The sequence below is a fragment of the Carassius carassius genome, chromosome 17 (genome assembly GCF_963082965.1).
Source record: "Carassius carassius chromosome 17, fCarCar2.1, whole genome shotgun sequence".
Classification (NCBI taxonomy): Eukaryota; Metazoa; Chordata; class Actinopteri; order Cypriniformes; family Cyprinidae; genus Carassius; species Carassius carassius.
In genome coordinates, this window is record NC_081771.1 from 17199848 (window position 1) to 17216666 (window position 16819).

The 16819-nt window shown below is 42.0% G+C and overlaps 1 protein-coding gene across 2 annotated transcripts in view; it reads right to left on the minus strand.

The window, feature by feature from the left end:
• The window catches only part of crocc2 (ciliary rootlet coiled-coil, rootletin family member 2), a 53371-nt gene that overhangs the window by 11565 nt on the left and 24987 nt on the right, over nucleotides 1-16819 (minus strand). Inside the window, exons 12-27 of one of the 2 annotated variants that reach the window (XM_059571156.1) lie at nucleotides 16654-16794; nucleotides 16271-16470; nucleotides 15699-15881; nucleotides 15001-15145; nucleotides 14047-14193; nucleotides 13542-13772; nucleotides 12514-12707; nucleotides 12027-12154; nucleotides 11503-11672; nucleotides 10516-10695; nucleotides 10191-10325; nucleotides 9417-9560; nucleotides 7610-7848; nucleotides 4840-4999; nucleotides 3221-3388; nucleotides 2747-3131 (exon numbers count right to left, since the gene is read on the minus strand). In XM_059571156.1, coding sequence (XP_059427139.1) covers nucleotides 2747-3131; nucleotides 3221-3388; nucleotides 4840-4999; nucleotides 7610-7848; nucleotides 9417-9560; nucleotides 10191-10325; nucleotides 10516-10695; nucleotides 11503-11672; nucleotides 12027-12154; nucleotides 12514-12707; nucleotides 13542-13772; nucleotides 14047-14193; nucleotides 15001-15145; nucleotides 15699-15881; nucleotides 16271-16470; nucleotides 16654-16794 — 2950 coding nt within the window. The remainder of the gene's footprint in view (nucleotides 1-2746; nucleotides 3132-3220; nucleotides 3389-4839; nucleotides 5000-7609; nucleotides 7849-9416; nucleotides 9561-10190; nucleotides 10326-10515; nucleotides 10696-11502; nucleotides 11673-12026; nucleotides 12155-12513; nucleotides 12708-13541; nucleotides 13773-14046; nucleotides 14194-15000; nucleotides 15146-15698; nucleotides 15882-16270; nucleotides 16471-16653; nucleotides 16795-16819) is intronic. The other variant, XM_059571157.1, reaches the window with a different exon arrangement.

A 16819-nucleotide genomic window follows, 5' to 3' on the forward strand; every position in this document is an offset into this window, starting at 1 on the left:
AAGTAACTTAGAAAACCATTTAAATTAGAGCAGCACATTGTTTAATAACCTTTAGATTTTAAGAAAATAATTATTATTTTTTTTGGTGATCTTCTTCTTGACCTTAAACCAACCTTTGCCACTGTTACGTTTATGAACTTTCTGTTTCCTTATTTGGTCTTCCTGTTCTAGTTTTGTTAATTGATTATTCCCCACCTGTCTCCAGTTCCCTCATTACCTTCTGTGTGTTCAAATACCCGGTCTGTTCAGTTCTCCCTTGTCCGTGATTGAATGTGAAAGTGTATTGTATTGTAACCTAACCTGAATGTCTATGTCAATGCTGTTATTTGTTATATTGTATTGTTAGTGTAGTCTATCGTCAGTAAAATCTTCATTTGATCCCGATCCTCCTCTAGCCCTTTGTCTTTTGTTTAGCACACACCCTAATTGTAACAGAATCACGGACCTTAACAGTTTAGTTAGCGTCGTTTTTCATTCTTTTTGGTTTGTTTTCTCCCTTTCCCGGAATGGCCATTCCAGCAGTCTGTCTCCTATGCCTGGAGCAACTGGACCGTTCGCTGGAGGACCATATCAGGGACTTTCTCGATCTGGCGTGCCTTACCCTCTTCCACGACCGCTCGCTCTCTAACTTCTTCTACACCGACCTGAGCGAGCAGTGTAAGGCACACCTACCAGCGAACGGTCCCCGAGAGGATTTCGCCGCTTTCGTGGAGTGGGTGCTGGAGAAAAATGGATCGTCATGGACCATCTGCACCGCCGAAGAGGATATCTCCAGCCCCACTCCCGACCCAGAGACCAGCCAGCCACCATCAAGCCGCACAGAGCCAGAGCCAGAGCCCACCGCAGCCGCAGAGCCCGAGCCAATGCAGGACCTCAAGAGCGAGACTGACCAGGTGTGTGAGCCGGCAACACCGTACATCGTGGGAGTCTTAGTTGAGATCGAGGGCGTGGAGGAACGCCCTGCCCACACTTCCCCGACTGAGGATGAGCTGTATGCGGTCTCGGGAAATAATATGGAGCAACTTATGGACCTTATGGACTGGTCTATGGAGGTAATCCCTAATTTTCCTGTTTCTCCGCTGGTTCCGTCCAGCCCTGATCCCCCTGTATACCCTCTCAGTCTTCCACTCCTACCTCCTCCAGTCAGTTCCTCTGCTCCATTTCCATTTTCTGTGTCTCCGCTGGTTCCGCCCAGCCCTGAATTTTCTGTTTCTCCGCTGGTTCCGCCCAGCTCTGAATTTCCTGTGTCTCCGCTGGTTCCGCCCAGCCCTGAGTTTTCTGTTTCTCCGCTGGTTCCGCCCAGCCCTGAGTTTTCTGTTTCTCCGCTGGTTCCGCCCAGCCCTGAATTTCCTGTGTCTCCACTGGTTCCGCCCAGCCCTGAGTTTTCTGTTTCTCTGCTGGTTCCGCCCAGCTCTGAATTTCCTTGTCTCCTGTGTTCCCTCCCAGCCTCCCTCTCCCACCTCCTCCTAGACCTGCCAGTCCCTCTACTCCACTTCCGCTGGTTCTGTCCAGCCCTGATCCTCCTGTGTTTCCTCCCATCCTTCCTCTCTCTCTCCTCCTAGACCAGCCAGTTCTTCGACGTCATCTCTGCTGGTGCCAGTCAGTCCCGCAGCTCACCCTCAGTCCACGCCATCTGGGCGCGATGGTTCGCCGCTGGACTGCCAGTCTCCAGCTCCGCCTTGGCGTGTTAAAGCCCTGTCTCCGCCTCCAGCCTCCGAGCCCTGGACTCCTCCTCGGTCCTTTGACCCAGCGGCTCCGCCTTGTCTCTTAGCTCCCTCATCTCCACCGTGGCCTGGCATCCCACCTGCTCCACCGGGCTCCCTCGTCCCTCCGGCTCCACCTTGGTCAGTCGTCGACCATCCGCCGCCTCGGGACTCGGGAGGTTTCACCTCATCACTCCATCCCTCCGACTCTGTCAGGATCCTCCTTCCCTCTGGTTCCACCTCCATCCTCAGTCACTCCGGCTCCACAGCGGTCTTCCAGGACCCCGCCTCCGCCTTGGTCGCCTGAGCCATCTGCTCCACCTAGGCCCTCCGGATCCTCGACGTCACCCTGGCTCTGCGGCTGTGCTGCTCCATCTTGGGCTCCTCACCCACCGGTGCGGTCTCCGCCTGTCGGCACCCTGGTGTCGTCGGCCCATTCTCCACCATGGCTCCTCCCGCCGTCGACTCCACCATGGATCTCCGTCCTGGCTGGTCTCTGGAGGACCATCTGGCTCCTCCTGCTCCGGGCTCCTCCCTAGCTCCTCCCGCCATCCGCTCCGCCCTGGTCCCTACCTCCATAATCCCTCTTCACCTGTTCCTTGCCTGCTCCTCGCCCGCCTCCAGAACCCCCACCCTCCCTCCGCTGGTATTCCTCTTGCGGTGCGAGGACCCACCGTTCCGGGAGGGGGCGAACTGTTACGTTTATGAACTTTCTGTTTCCTTATTTGGTCTTCCTGTTCTAGTTTTGTTAATTGATTATTCCCCACCTGTCTCCAGTTCCCTCATTACCTTCTGTGTGTTCAAATACCCGGTCTGTTCAGTTCTCCCTTGTCCGTGATTGAATGTGAAAGTGTATTGTATTGTAACCTAACCTGAATGTCTATGTCAATGCTGTTATTTGTTATATTGTATTGTTAGTGTAGTCTATCGTCAGTAAAATCTTCATTTGATCCCGATCCTCCTCTAGCACTTTGTCTTTAGCACACACCCTAATTGTAACAGCTACAGAGACACAATTCATTATTGGACTGAGAATGCATTACCTTTTACAGGTGATCGAGTTTTCCATGGTGAGGGACTCCGTCTGTGTTCCCCGGGTGCGGGCGAACGTCTTCCACGTCCGCTTCCAAGTGTACGTCTCAGGGTAGAACTGAGAACATTCAACCTTTGCTCAAGATCTCTCCGTATGGCATCATTCTGTCCCAGTTGCTCTTCCAGCCCTTGGGCCCGGGCCTCTGCTAGACTCACCTTCAGCCCAAGCTCCCTGAGCTGGGCCTGGGCTTCCTGCAGTGCCCCCTCCAAGCGAGCAACCTCCTCACGCTGCTTCACTTGGTTCTCCTGAAGATTGGCATCATGTTGTTGCTGCAACTCTTTCTCCTGTTGCTGTACTTCTTCCAGTTCTGCTACACGCCGCTGCAAGCCTGCAGCCTTTTCAAACACAGACCAGTTCCAACAATTTAAGTTTGTTACTGCATTTGTGTGTGGATTCTGTATTTATGCCAGTTTGTTTGATGTACCTCCTTCAGAGCTGCCTCTCTGCCAGCATCACTTTCCAGTACTCTTTGTCTGAGAGTAAAGGTCTCCTTTCTCATTTCCTCTTCTCTATGCTCTTCCTGGGTCAGTCTGGCCTGCATGTCACTCAACTCTTGCCCTTGTTGAGTGCACTGACCCTCTAATGTCTTCACCTGCTCAGACACATGCTTTTTGATTTTATAAAAAAACGGTTGCATTGTATACAAAAGTCTAGACAGTTGAATTTCATGAGGAAGATGATGCACTGTAGACCTAGTAATACAACATTTTGTTCCAATGTATATGTGTGTATAACTAGACTAGCAACAAATTAACCTGAAAAATGCTGACATTCTGATATTTAGAATAATGTTAAAGGATTAGTTAAAATTAAGATTTCCTGAAAATTTACTCACCCCCACATCATCCAAGATTTTTACGTCTTTCTTTCTTTAGTCGAAAACAAATTAAGGTTTTTGATTAAAACATTCCAGGATTATTCTCCTTAAAGTGGACTTCAATGGCCTCCAAATGGTTGAAGATCAAAATTACAGTTTCAGTGCAGCTTCTAAGGGCTGTGCATGATACCAGACAAGGAAAAAGGGTCTTATCTAGTGAAATGATTGGTCATTTTCTAAAAAAAAAAAAAATTATATGCTTTATAAACATAAATGCTTGCCTTGCAATGCTCTGCGATGCACATCCACAACTTCACGTAATATGTAATCATGCTGAAAAAGACACGACATAGGCGGAGGTACTGACTCAGTGTTTACAAGTTGAACGTGCAAAGACTAAGTCAAACAAAAAATGTGAATATGTATCATTGAACATACAACAACTTTTGAATGGTCCTTCTTCTCCACATTTGTAAGCACTGACTGAGTCGGTACTTCCACCTACCTCAAACGTGACCTTTTCAAACATAATTACATATTACATGAAGTCATGGATCCACAGTGCAAGGCAAGCATTACTGTTCATAAAGCATATAAATTATAAATTTTTTATTTAGAAAATGACAGATTGTTTTGCTAGATAAGACCCTTATTCCTTTTTTGGTATCGTAAGTCCTTTGAAGCTGCAATGAAACTATAATTTTGACCATCAACCGTTTGGTAGCCGATGAACTACACTTTATGAAGAATAATCCTGGAATGTTTTCATCAAAAACCTATCATTTCTTTTCGACTGAAGAAAGAAAGACAGACCTAAACATCTTGGATGACATGGGGGTGAGTAAATTATCAGGAAATTTTAATTTGAATGTGAACTAATACTTTAAGGCACTGACTATATAAAAATAAAAAAACTGGTCATACTTTATTTTAAGGTCCAATTCTTGCTATTAACAAACCATTAACTACAACTTTTGCCTCAGTGAACTCCTAATTAGCTGCTTATTAATAATTAGTAAGGTAGTTAAGTTTTTGTTGTTAAGTTGTTAAGGTATTGGGTAGAATTAGGGATGTAGAATATGGTCTTGCAGAATGTCTTTTGTAAGTACTAATAAAGAGCCAATATGTTAACAATAGGCATGCTAATAAGCAACTAGTTAATAATCAGAATTGGTCCCTAAACTAACTTGTTACCAAAAAAGTGTTTGATTTTTTTAGGCCCTGACCTGTCTGCGCAGTTCCTGCAGTTCCCTGCGGGCCTGAAGGCGAGATTTCTCAAGTTCACGCATGTTGGTTCTCAGCTTCAGCACCTCCTGCTGGAGGGAGGATTTACATTCTTCTAACACTGCCAGCCTCTGATCCTTTTCTTCTCCGACTCGCTTCAAACTGATAAAAAAGAAAAAGAAAAACAAGGATAATTAATTCGTTTTTAATTAAGCCTATTCCTTGTTTCATAAAGAAACTGAGACTTACAGGGAATGTTCAACATCCCAAATAGAAATTTCTACTCCTTTGCTGATATTTATATAGTTAATATAGTATATGTTATAGTTAATAATATACTATATTATACAAACCCGATTCCAAAAAAGTTGGGACACTGTACAAATTGTGAATAAAAACAGAATGCAATGATGTGGAAGTTTCAAATTTCAATATTTTATTCAGAATACAACATAGATGACATATCAAATGTTTAAACTGAGAAAATGTATCATTTTACGGGAAAAATAAGTTGATTTTAAATTTCATGGCATCAACACATCTCAAAAGAGTTGCATCTTCCTCTTTATGATACGCCAAATGTTTTCTATGGATGAAAGATCTGGACGGCAGGCTGGCCATTTCAGTACCCGGATCCTCCTTCTAGGCAGCTATGATGTTGTAATTGATGCAGTATGTGGTCTGGCATTATCATGTTGGAAAATACAAGGTCTTCCCTGAAAGAGACGACGTCTGGATGGTAGCATATGTTGTTCTAGAACTTGGATAAAAATTTCAGCATTGATGTTGTCTTTCCAGATGTGTAAGCTGCCCATGCTTCATGCACTCATGCAACCTCATACCATCAGAGATGCAAGCTTCTGAACTGAGCGCTGATAACAACTTGGGTTTTCCTTGTCCTCTTTAGTCCGGATGACATGGCGTCCCAGTTTTCCAAAAAGAACTTCAGATTTTGATTCGTCTGACCACAGAACAGTTTTCCACTTTGCCACAGTCCATTTTAAATGAGCCTTGGCCTAGAGAAAATGCCTGCGCTTCTGGGTCATGTTTAGATATGGCTTCTTTTTTGACCTATAGAGTTTTAGCCGGCAACGGCGAATGGCACAGTGGATTGTGTTCACCGACAATGTTTTCTGGAAGTGTTCCTGAGCCCATGTTGTGATTTCCATTACAGTAGCATTCCTGTATGTGATGCAGTGCCGTCTAAGGGCCCGAAGGTCACGGGGATCCAGTATAGTTTTCAAAGATTGTTCCAGATTCTCTGAATCTTTGGATGATATTATGCACTGTAGATGATAATAATCTCAAACTCTTTGCAAATTTTCTCTGAGAAACTCCTTTCTGATATTGCTCCACTATTTTTCACCGCAGCTTTGGGGGAATTGGTGATCCTCTGCCCATCTTGACTTCTGAGAGACACTGCCACTCTGAGAGGCTCTTTTTATACCCAATCATGTTGCCAATTGACATAATAAACTGCAAATTGGTCCTCCAGCTGTTCCTTAAACTGTACGTATGTACATTTAACTTTTCCGGCCTCTTATTGCTACCTGTCCAAACCTTTTTGGAATGTGTAGCTCAGTGTTGTGCCTGAACGCGTTCATTGAACGATAGTTCATGAACTCGTTCATATTTTGGGCGAACGTGAACTGAACGTGCTGTATTAATGCCTGATGAACGTTACTGTGAGCTTGTTCATTCTGGTGTCTGTGAACGGCACGCTCTCTCAGGTTAACTTCGTTCAATAGGGTGCCAGATTTCTATAGAGCCTTCCAGGCGAAAATCCGGCTAAAACACACCGTAAACGGGTCTTAATATGTAGCGGAAAAACACCCAATCTGGCAACACCAGCCACCAGTGTCTTTTTTTTTATTTTATTTTTTTTATTAAATACCAGCCACCAGTGTCGCACCGCCATCCGCCGCATGTATGACGCGTCATCAAAAAAAAAAAAACGCAAACGACAGCAGCATGTAGCAAGAAGGCGTATATGATCATTTAAAAGAATTTTATGATGTTTATGGCAAGGTCGGTGAGAATGGGAGACAAAGCATTAAAGCAACAATGGGGAAATGCTGTCCCCTCAGTGCTAATGTAAACCCTGGTTGGATAAGGATTCAAAATTGGATATGAAGATGAAATCTGACGCATAGCTTCATTGTTAAAACTGATAAAATAATTGCTGTCTGTGATTCTATATGGGCTGTGGCAATAATTTTGAAAAATAATAGCTCGCAGCAACGTATGGAAAAAAAGAACTATGAACTAGTTCATTTTTGGAACTGTGAACTTTAGTTCAAAATTTTGTAGTTTGAACTATGAACTGAACTAGTTCATTTTAAAATTTGTGAATTGAACTTTGAACTAGTTCATGTAGAAAGTGAACTTTCCCAACACTGGTGTAGGTCTCATGAAATCCAAAATGAGCCAATATTTGATTTGGCATGACATTTCAAAATGTCTCACTTTCAACATTTTATATGTTATTTATATTCTATTGTGAATAAAATATAAGTTTATGAGATTTGTAAATTATCCCATTCCTTTTTTACTCACAATTTGTACAGTGTCCCACATTTTCGGAATCAGGTTTGTAGTTGAACTACTATTTTAGACTATGTTTTAGAGGTTATTTCTATGTTTTTGTTAATGCTCACTTAAAATCACATCTCAATGATGATCTGATGTTATAGCCAAGCTAACAGGGAACAGGTATGTAATACAAAATATATCAATATATCAATCACTTCAAACAAGTCCAATATGCTAAACCTGTTGTTTTCAAACTCGGCTCTCTTCACAGCTGTTCGGAGTTCATGATTGGAAGCCTGGATGGCCTCTTTCTCTCTCACAACATCTCCTAAAGCCCTCTTCAGTTCCTTGCCCTCACTCTGCTGGGTGTCCCTGTCCTGCAAACACTCCCTCAGCTCTCGGTGGGCCTCGATCAGTTCCTTACGGCCAGAGTCCCTGCTCTCCTCCACCTCACTCAGTTCCCTTCTCAAACGCTCCACCTGAAAGAGATAGAGATGAAAGGGAAAGATCAAATGAAGCCAAATTATTCTGTAAATACAAGAGGAGTGATGGGTCATGGTTTGAGTCCAATGGTATAACTTTATCCGTCAAAAATAAAGTCAATTTAATCAATCAAGTGTGGTGATGTGACACCACAGAGTGAGTGAAGATTTCTAACAGTCATATTCCTTACGTGGCACTGTTTTGGTGAGGACAATTCAACTTCATTTTCCATGAGATGAATGAAATGGAAACACAGCCTATTAGTAAAATTCCACTGCCTTGTTCCATTCAGCTTCTCAAAGCATGTGAGCATCAGACTCATCCAAAGAGATCTGCCCTCCTTTCAACGCTGGGTTTCAGGGCACATTCTTGTTTGCACTTAAAAATGTGTTTTAAGTGCATGTGAAATGGTTCAAATTTTCAAAAGCTTTCATCATATATGCTCAGGGTGAAACTCCTCGCCCATGTAAACACACAGGAAAATGACCCACATTCTGGTAATTGCTTGGCTACAGCTAATCATTTTACGGTGCATTTTTTCCCCAAAATGCAGCCAGAATGCAGAGAGAAAGAGGGAGAAGAAAAACAGAGAAAGACAGGGCAGGCTCCACACACAGCAGCGATGATGAGAAACATCAGCAGTGAGTACAAGTGTGTGTAGAATGCTGCTGTGTTAAATAGAAATATGTGTGTGTGTGTGTGTGTGTGTTTAAGTTCAGTGGCCACACAAGATGTTTTCTTCTCATAAATCTTAATGGAATAGAAATAAGCCCATGCCAAGCCCACACTGGTTTAATTCATTGATAGGGGGGTTGGGTTAGTAGGACAGTGTTAGGTTATAGATGACCTCTGTTTAAGAGTTGGGGCGATATTTCCATAGAGACAACTTTTTATTATAGAACGGGAAGAAATAAACTTCTGAGCACCTGCTTATTTGTGACTGAAACTTTTCCTTTTCATATCATAGAGAGAGCCTTCACTTTTCACTCCCCTGCTGGCTTTTATCGTTCCCTCTCACCACTGGTAGTTTGTCATTGTCTGACCAGGGCAAGCTGGAGGAGGTTTAGTGAAAATAATCAAACAGGAGGAGAGAATCCATCTTGGTGAGTAGACAGCTTCACCTAGAGATGAAGTTCTCATCATAGCCTGGAGATAGATTGTTCAAACAAATAAATCTGTGGCCTTAGGTATGTGCAAAGGTCAATTCCAAAGGTTGACCTTGAGGCTGAAAGGTAGAAGTGTACATGCTCAGATACAAGCAGAAACCTAGTGGCACCTGGAGCATGCTCAATACACATTGACCAGTGCCAAGCTCAACAAAAGTGTACTAAATGGCGCTCCCCAAGACTGCACCTGGTAGGTACAAGTTGGACTCCCACAGGCCTCATGTTGCCTCACAGCCCAACATAAACTTACTCCCCCCCTAACTTATATGACGTTGGTTATTTGGCACTGGCACAAACCATTTTTACTGCTCTCCTGGGCTATAGGTTTTTTGTGTTCTGGATGATAAATTTGTTTCTATGACTGAACTACTGGAATGTAAAGCCTTGGGTTGTGTGACCTCTTGCTGAGACTCCCGATTCTGCAGAGAAAGCTCTCTGATCTGGTCATTTAAGCTGCGCTCCGAAACTTCACGGGAACTCAGAGACTCCTCGAAACGGGACTGTAGGTCTTGAAGCTCTGCCTGCAACCCTAAAACTGTGTCCTACAGAGAGAGAGGTAGAGACAAAAATTAATACAATAATGTGATGCATGAAATTAGGGTTGTCACTTGATTAATAGATTTATCCAGGATCATTTTTCTGTAGTTAACAATGTCCTTTTAAAGCAAAGACTTTTTAAAATGTATTTATTCAATATAGATAATTTTTTCTTTTATTACCATAATATGAAAATAATTATAAGCTTATCATATCAGACATAATTCTGACATACATTTTTCAAAATGCATAAAAAAAACAATGAATGAGAATTTCAAATCACAAATTATTCAATGATGAAATAATTATTGCATGCACATTATGAACGTACATATTCTTACAACTTTGTTTAATTCACTCTTTAATGATTAAACTTCACCAAACAGAAATGCAAATGAACAATAAACTCTTTGTTTTCATAATTTACAGAGGAACACATGCTCCACTATATGGAACAGTGTTTGAATTTGTTCATTAGCTCCAAACAGATTGTAGACTTTAATATCAAATTTAATGAATGTGTTTAAAAATGAATGCACAATTAATCTCATACATCAATATGTTAAACTGTGCAGACCTAATGTACTGTAATGAAGACAAAAAATGATCCACAGACATATTTGGATTTATTATACCTTGTCCTGCTCCTGTTTGCTCAGGAAGTCTCTACGCATACGATCCTTTTCAAGGGCAGCTGTCTCTATGTCACGCTCAAGGGTAATTATGCGCTCTGTAAGAGTGGCCTTCTCTGCCTCCTTCTCAGAGAGAACCTGCCGATCAAGAACAGTCAAAGCGGTTGAACCAACTTACAGTGATGCCATCTGCCCCATGTTCTGACTGCAGATGGAAGTTCTGACTTAAGGCTATAATGGGCAACAGACATGCCTTATAATCAGATTGAAAGGAAGTTGTCAAAAGGTTTTGAATGTGTTCCTCTGAGACACAAATACACACACACACCTGCTGTTTATGGCTTTCGGCCTGCAGCAGGGATTCTGTACAGTGCTGCTGTAGCTTGGCCAGTTCTTCCTGCAGCTGTTGCTGAACTCTGCGACTCTGCATGCGCATCTCTTCGCACTCAGCCCGCAGCTGCGACTCTGCCTGCTCCCTCTGTGAACGCAACTCCGCACGCATGCGTTCCTGAGACACACAAGACAGGTTCATGTGTTATAAGCATCCAAATACTCTATTGAATCACAGGAGAGTTTTACAGTTTAGGGTTATTGCATTTCAATTGCATCGGCCAGAATTTCTCTGATAGTCCTAAATCTATGGCAGTATAAAATTAACACATAATAAACACTGAGCTGTGTTGCATGCTAGGTATGGCAATTCACTCTATTATTCACTTTGTTGTCAGCCACTCCAGTTATTTTAACTATACAAAATTATAAATGTTATGCTGCTTGATGTTGCAACCTTTTATTTGTCATCATATTATTTAAATTATCATACTGAAAACACATTGGTTTGAAGTGCAAATGGTTTCAAGTTTTACCATTTACGGCACTTTGTTACTCTTCCAGTTATTTACCCTAGCTATATAATAGCTAAATAATCTGAAGTCTTGCAAAGAAAATTGCCACTTCCACATTGAAAAAATAAGGTGGATAATGCCATGTTCTTGTAATAATCCTTTGTGAAACTTGCATCGGTGCAGGTTTGTGGGCTCACCAAAAAGGGCACATAACACATGCATAGGGTTTTAAAATCTACAATGTCAAATGGGAAACTCTAAAGGCAAGTTTGAATTTACTAATTTTCTTGATGCCTCAAAAGCTTGTAGATTTATATGCATCAGTCTAGAAATATGACTTAAAGGATGACTCAATTGTATGAAAAAAAAAACCTTTGAACCAAATCAAATTAATTATAAATTTGATTGATTTGATTTATACTACTAGCACATCAAGTGTTAGGGACAGTGTCTCAACATTTCAGTGATACCTTGTGCTTTCGCTCAGTATGCAGTTGTTCCTGATGGCTTTGCTGTGTTGTAATGAGGGTTTGCTGTGTGTTTCTCTCGACCTGAGCAAGCTTCAACTCTAAAGCCTGTTTCTCCTGCAAAGCCCGGGACATTTGCTGCTCTAGTTCACTGTGAACATTAGACAGCTCACCTGCGCAAAGGAAACAGCAAGTATATACACAAAGGAGAAACATGCTTTGTTATGGAAATATACACTGAAGACACACTGAGCTTTTACATGCTGGAAAAATGAAATTATAATGCTCTTTGGAATCATCATTACACAATATATAGTGACAACACCAGCACATAAATAGTACAGTGTGGATGCTATCTGTGAGGGGACTTTGTTAAGCTCTAGAGAGAACCTCGGCTGACCCCTCAGCTGTTCCCAAGTCCGGGGTTAAAATATGGGCCACTTGTGTAATATAGCTGGGGCCCAATGGCCAATGGGTTCAGCCAAGTCAACGAGAGAGGAATAGAGGCTCCCTGAGGAGATACTCACGCGTCAAAGTCTCGTTAGCCTGCTGTAGACTAGCATTCTCTCCCTCTAGCCTGCCCTGTTCAGCCTCTAGCATCGAGGCCAGTTCCTGCCTGTCCAACAGGCCTGACTCTAGAGACTCTCTCTCAGCCCTGAGCAAAAGAAAAAGGAAGAGATAATATAAAGAAAAACAGGTTGTGTTTTGTGAAGCTAATGAACATCTTTAAATGGTTGATTCTTTAGCTAACATCATTCAAGACAGATGAGATTTTCTAGAGATGATATACATAGCAAAAATTAACCTTATGGTGATCTTCTCACAGAAAAGACTAGTAAGAGTTACATGATTGAACAGGCCCCATTGATAATTACTCAAACTCACTTAAAACACAGGTGTTTTACTTTGCCTGCCAACCTCAAACTCCAACATAAATACAAACACTTAGCCCATATAAACACATTAATACACCAAATCCTACTCGAACTTAAACACTAACACAAATTGACTCACCGCAGAGCGGCCAGGTCTTGGGCCAGGGCCTTGGATTTACGTTGCTCTGAGGTGAGCTGCACTGTGAGATTGGCTTTGTCTCTTGCCAGTTCATCTCTCTCTGTGCAAGTCTTCTTTAGCGAGGCAGCACTCAGCTCCATTTCTCTACGACATGTGTTCAACTGTTCCTGCAGGGCTTGCTTCTGCTTACTGACCTACACAAATCACATACATGCACACGGAAACATATATTTGAATGTTCATATATACCCAGTTTTTGCTGATAGTAGATCTACATCAGGATTAGGAATCAAGTACTCAGATGATGTCTAATCATTTGGTGATTCATCCAAACACGTGAGATACTTGATTATGCCAGTAACTGACCACTTAGGAACAGCAGGCTGTCCAAATATTTTCCTGATATGTTAAAACTTTCCCCACTGAGCCTGCATTAAACCGTTTGCAAGCGAACCAAAGGAAATTTTATTTCACTTTTCTGCCAAGCAGGTCAACTGAAAAAGCAGCAAGTAAAATGGACAAGGAAATGTTGCAAATAATGTACTAATAATTTACAACATATCCTCAAGACTGTGAAAAAATGGTGATTACATTAAGATCCGGCGATTTATGACAACATTACAGTTTTAAAACAATGGCACCTCAGTAAAACATGACTGTAGGTTTAGACAAAAAAGAGCAGTTGAATTCCACACTGTCTGTTGCAAAGCTGTGAGCAGACAAATCAAGCTTATGATTTACAGCTTTTTAAATTCATTCTCTCTCACTCTGATACTACCCGTCTATAACATCTATCTCTCCTGTCTTCCTGTCCTTCATTTGTACTCAATATCCCCTTTGCCTCCCCCATTCAATTCCTTTGCCACTCATAAAACACACGCTTGGGCCAAGATTCATATATGGAACTCTTGGAGGAAGGTGTTGAGTACCACGGCAGATGGGTCCAATTTCTTCCCTTGGCTTTTTAATGTGACAACAAGACCCATCAGAGCACAGCTGAGAGCTGTGAATCTCATTTTGTGACTGACCTGGGCGTGTTGCTCCAGGGCTGAACTTTTCTCCCTCTGTAGAACGCTGTATTCTGCATCCTGGGTCACTCGGCTCTCTTGAAGGTGAATGTGTGAGGCCTCCAGAGCACGCTTCTCTGTCATAAGGTCTAAAAGGTTCTGCTGAAGTTGAGCTAGCTCTTCTCTGGCTGCCCCTCGCTCTAGCTCTGCGTCCCGTTTGCGTTCGCCAAGCTCTGCCTTTTCGGCCTCGACCTGGCAGAAGATAGGTCAAAAACAATATTTTTGAAAATAAATAACGATTACCATGCTGAAAAGACCACTCTTGCTGGTGGCAATCATATATTGTAATGTGGATGTCGGTGTGTTGGTATCCACACCAGGATCATTCTTTGTCAGACAGTTTTAAACAATTTCCTTGAATAAATTATCAGTTGTTGAACTGAATAACTATATATATAAAAAACAGAGATTATTTAAGATTTAATACTTTAACACTATGCACACTGTCCAGTTCCATGACCCTGACCTGTAAGAGAAGACGGTTCAATTCGACCTTATCTTTAGCCAATCCCTCACTCAGGGCTCCCATCTTGGCCAGGGAGTCCTGTAGCCCTGCATCTTCACTTCGTAGTTTAGTGAAAGCCAGTTCCTGCTCAGCATTCTGGGCCTCCGCCTATAGGGAGGCAATACAAACATCAGTGGGAAGTTTGGCTACATCCAATCATTAGCTACCAAGTTCACGTAACCAGCATTTATTTTGTAATCAGCGGTTAGAATAAAATATGTTTGCAGAGCTGTTTAATAGCACTGGAGTTTAACCGTAACATTTTGTCCCCAGAATGACCTGCGGTAGAACTGCGGAAGTGTGGAAAAACTGCAAGTTAGACAGAGCAAGTGATGAAAAATCTTACAAAGGCAGTTTTGCATGGTAAATATCAATTACTACAAATAAGCATAGCTACATAACTCACCCAAGGTCAAAGTAAACTGAATTTCCAGTAATTCAACAACTGAGTTGGACATTTGACAGGGGAAAACTCTGTATTTACTTAATGGATAAATAATGCAAAACTGGGTAAACAGTCTTATGACTGGATGTAATTCACTGTAGCAACATGCAGGTGAGAACAGTTTTATACAGACTTAGGTCAAGTGTTGTTAAAATGAATGAATGAGTGAATATGTGAATGAAAGAATGAATTAATGGGAGTAAATACAGTATGTGAATAAATGTGTGACTGAATGAGGAAGGAAGTTAATGACTGAGTGCTTTAAGAGAAAGTGTGAGTTATGGAGTGTTTTGAAAGAATATGTTAGTGAATGACAATGTTGGAAGAATGAAAGAATGTGTGAGTGTATAAAAGTGGACTAAGATGTAGTGAGTGAATTAATAAGTGAACAGGTGAGTGATTTTGATGGAACAAATGGATGAGTGAATAAATGGGTGGTTAGTGCGCATTTTGAATGTGTAGAGCAGTACCCTAGAGAGAGCCTGTGCAAGACTGCTCTTTTCATCCTCCAAAACCTCTTTCTGTAAAGTCAGCTGACTCAGAGCTTCTTTTAGTGTGACCAGCTCTTTACGCACATCCGAGTGTCTCATCTCCAGCTGCTCCAGAGTGTGTCGTCTTTAGAAAAACAAAAATGCACAAAAATTGTCAGGACATAAATACACACTTTTTGATTTGTAGATATGGACAAAACAGCACAAAAAAACAAATGAAAACCCAGGCACACTATGGCATAGAGCAATCAAATCAGCTCATAGGAAATATACACACAAACAAAACAGAATTTTAATGTAAACAATGTTAAGGTTAAGGTATAGGCACATACTCATATACACAAACATATACAAGCAGAGATATTTCTATAAACATACTCCTAAAAGACATTTGCTCAAAAAAGACTTGAGGTTAAAGATCACATCCAAAACCATTCTTATCCATATCCAGTACAGAATAACACATGATCAGTGTTGTTTCCTTTGACCTAACCAGTAAACTAATGCATTATGCATCTTCATGTTTAATGCATTTTGTAAACAGTACTATTCTGGTTTAATTCAAGGCTACTTTAAGGACAACATGTGCTAGTGATACTGACTGTAAACAATAAGACAGGGAAATAAACAAGGGCCAAGAAAGAAGTCATGGGGTTTGGGGTTTCGCAATGCCGTACCCCCTCTCGGATTCAGAGCGTTCTCGAGCCAGCTGCCTCTCCAGGTCCTCCCTCTGCTGCCTGAGGAGGTCTCTCTGCCTCTGAACATCCAGAGAGGAGCTTCTCAAAGCTTCCTGCTCTGCTTGTATGCATTCCAGCTGCTGCTGCAGGGCTGTGAGCTGCTTCTCAAGCTCTCCTTTTTTGCTTGGAAGGGAGAAAAGGAAAGTGACAGTTGTGCTGTGGTGTGTGGCTGTTCAGGTTATAGTCCTAAAACTAGAGGATCTGCATGCTTGAGCCACAGTTATTACTAAATTAGAACTATAATTAGCACAAAGATGCGAGTTTGTGTGATTGAATCAGAATCATGAGCTTTTGTAGCATAACAACTTATGTTGTAGAGAAATGAGCAAAGACATATAAATTAGCCTCCTAGGTTAGCCTGCAAAATAATGCCATGTTGAAGTGGAAACACTGATGTAAATGTAGAGGGTACAGAAATGTTCAGGTAGAAACTGATTTGTGCAGGTAACACCAGGTGAACAATAGCAACCTTTATTGAAGTGCCAGGTTAATTCGGTCCCAGACTCTGATACCTATTTACTATGCCCAGTGAGGTGCGGTATCTTTGGGCATCTCTAGTGTTGTCCTCCTCCGATCTCTCCAGAAGTTGATTCTCTTGCTGCAGTTCCCGGATTCTTTGTTCCAGGCTTCTGGTTTCATCTTCCCCCACATGCAGCTGATCTCGCAAGGTGGCAACCTGCTCTTGGGAAGCTTCCAGACGTGCCTGCAGCTGCTTTGGGTGGATAGATATTTTCATCTAGTTAAATGTGCTGAAATTACATACTCTTCTTGAGTAAACTTACATACTCTTCATGCAGAGTAAACTTGGGAGACATGGTGAAGTGTGTAATTTCTGTACCACTAGTGATGACACTTGTGCCCTATAAGGATGGTGTACAGGAGGTATGTTGCAAACCTGAATTTGTGCCTGCCGCTGTAAGAGGGCTCTCTGCACAGCTATCAGAATACCGTCTCTTTGAGAAGAGGAAATAGATCCTGCAGAAACAGATGGGTGCTCATCTTTTGATAAATCTGAGGAACTCTCTCCACTAACCACCTAAAAGAGAAGAAAAAAAAAGAGA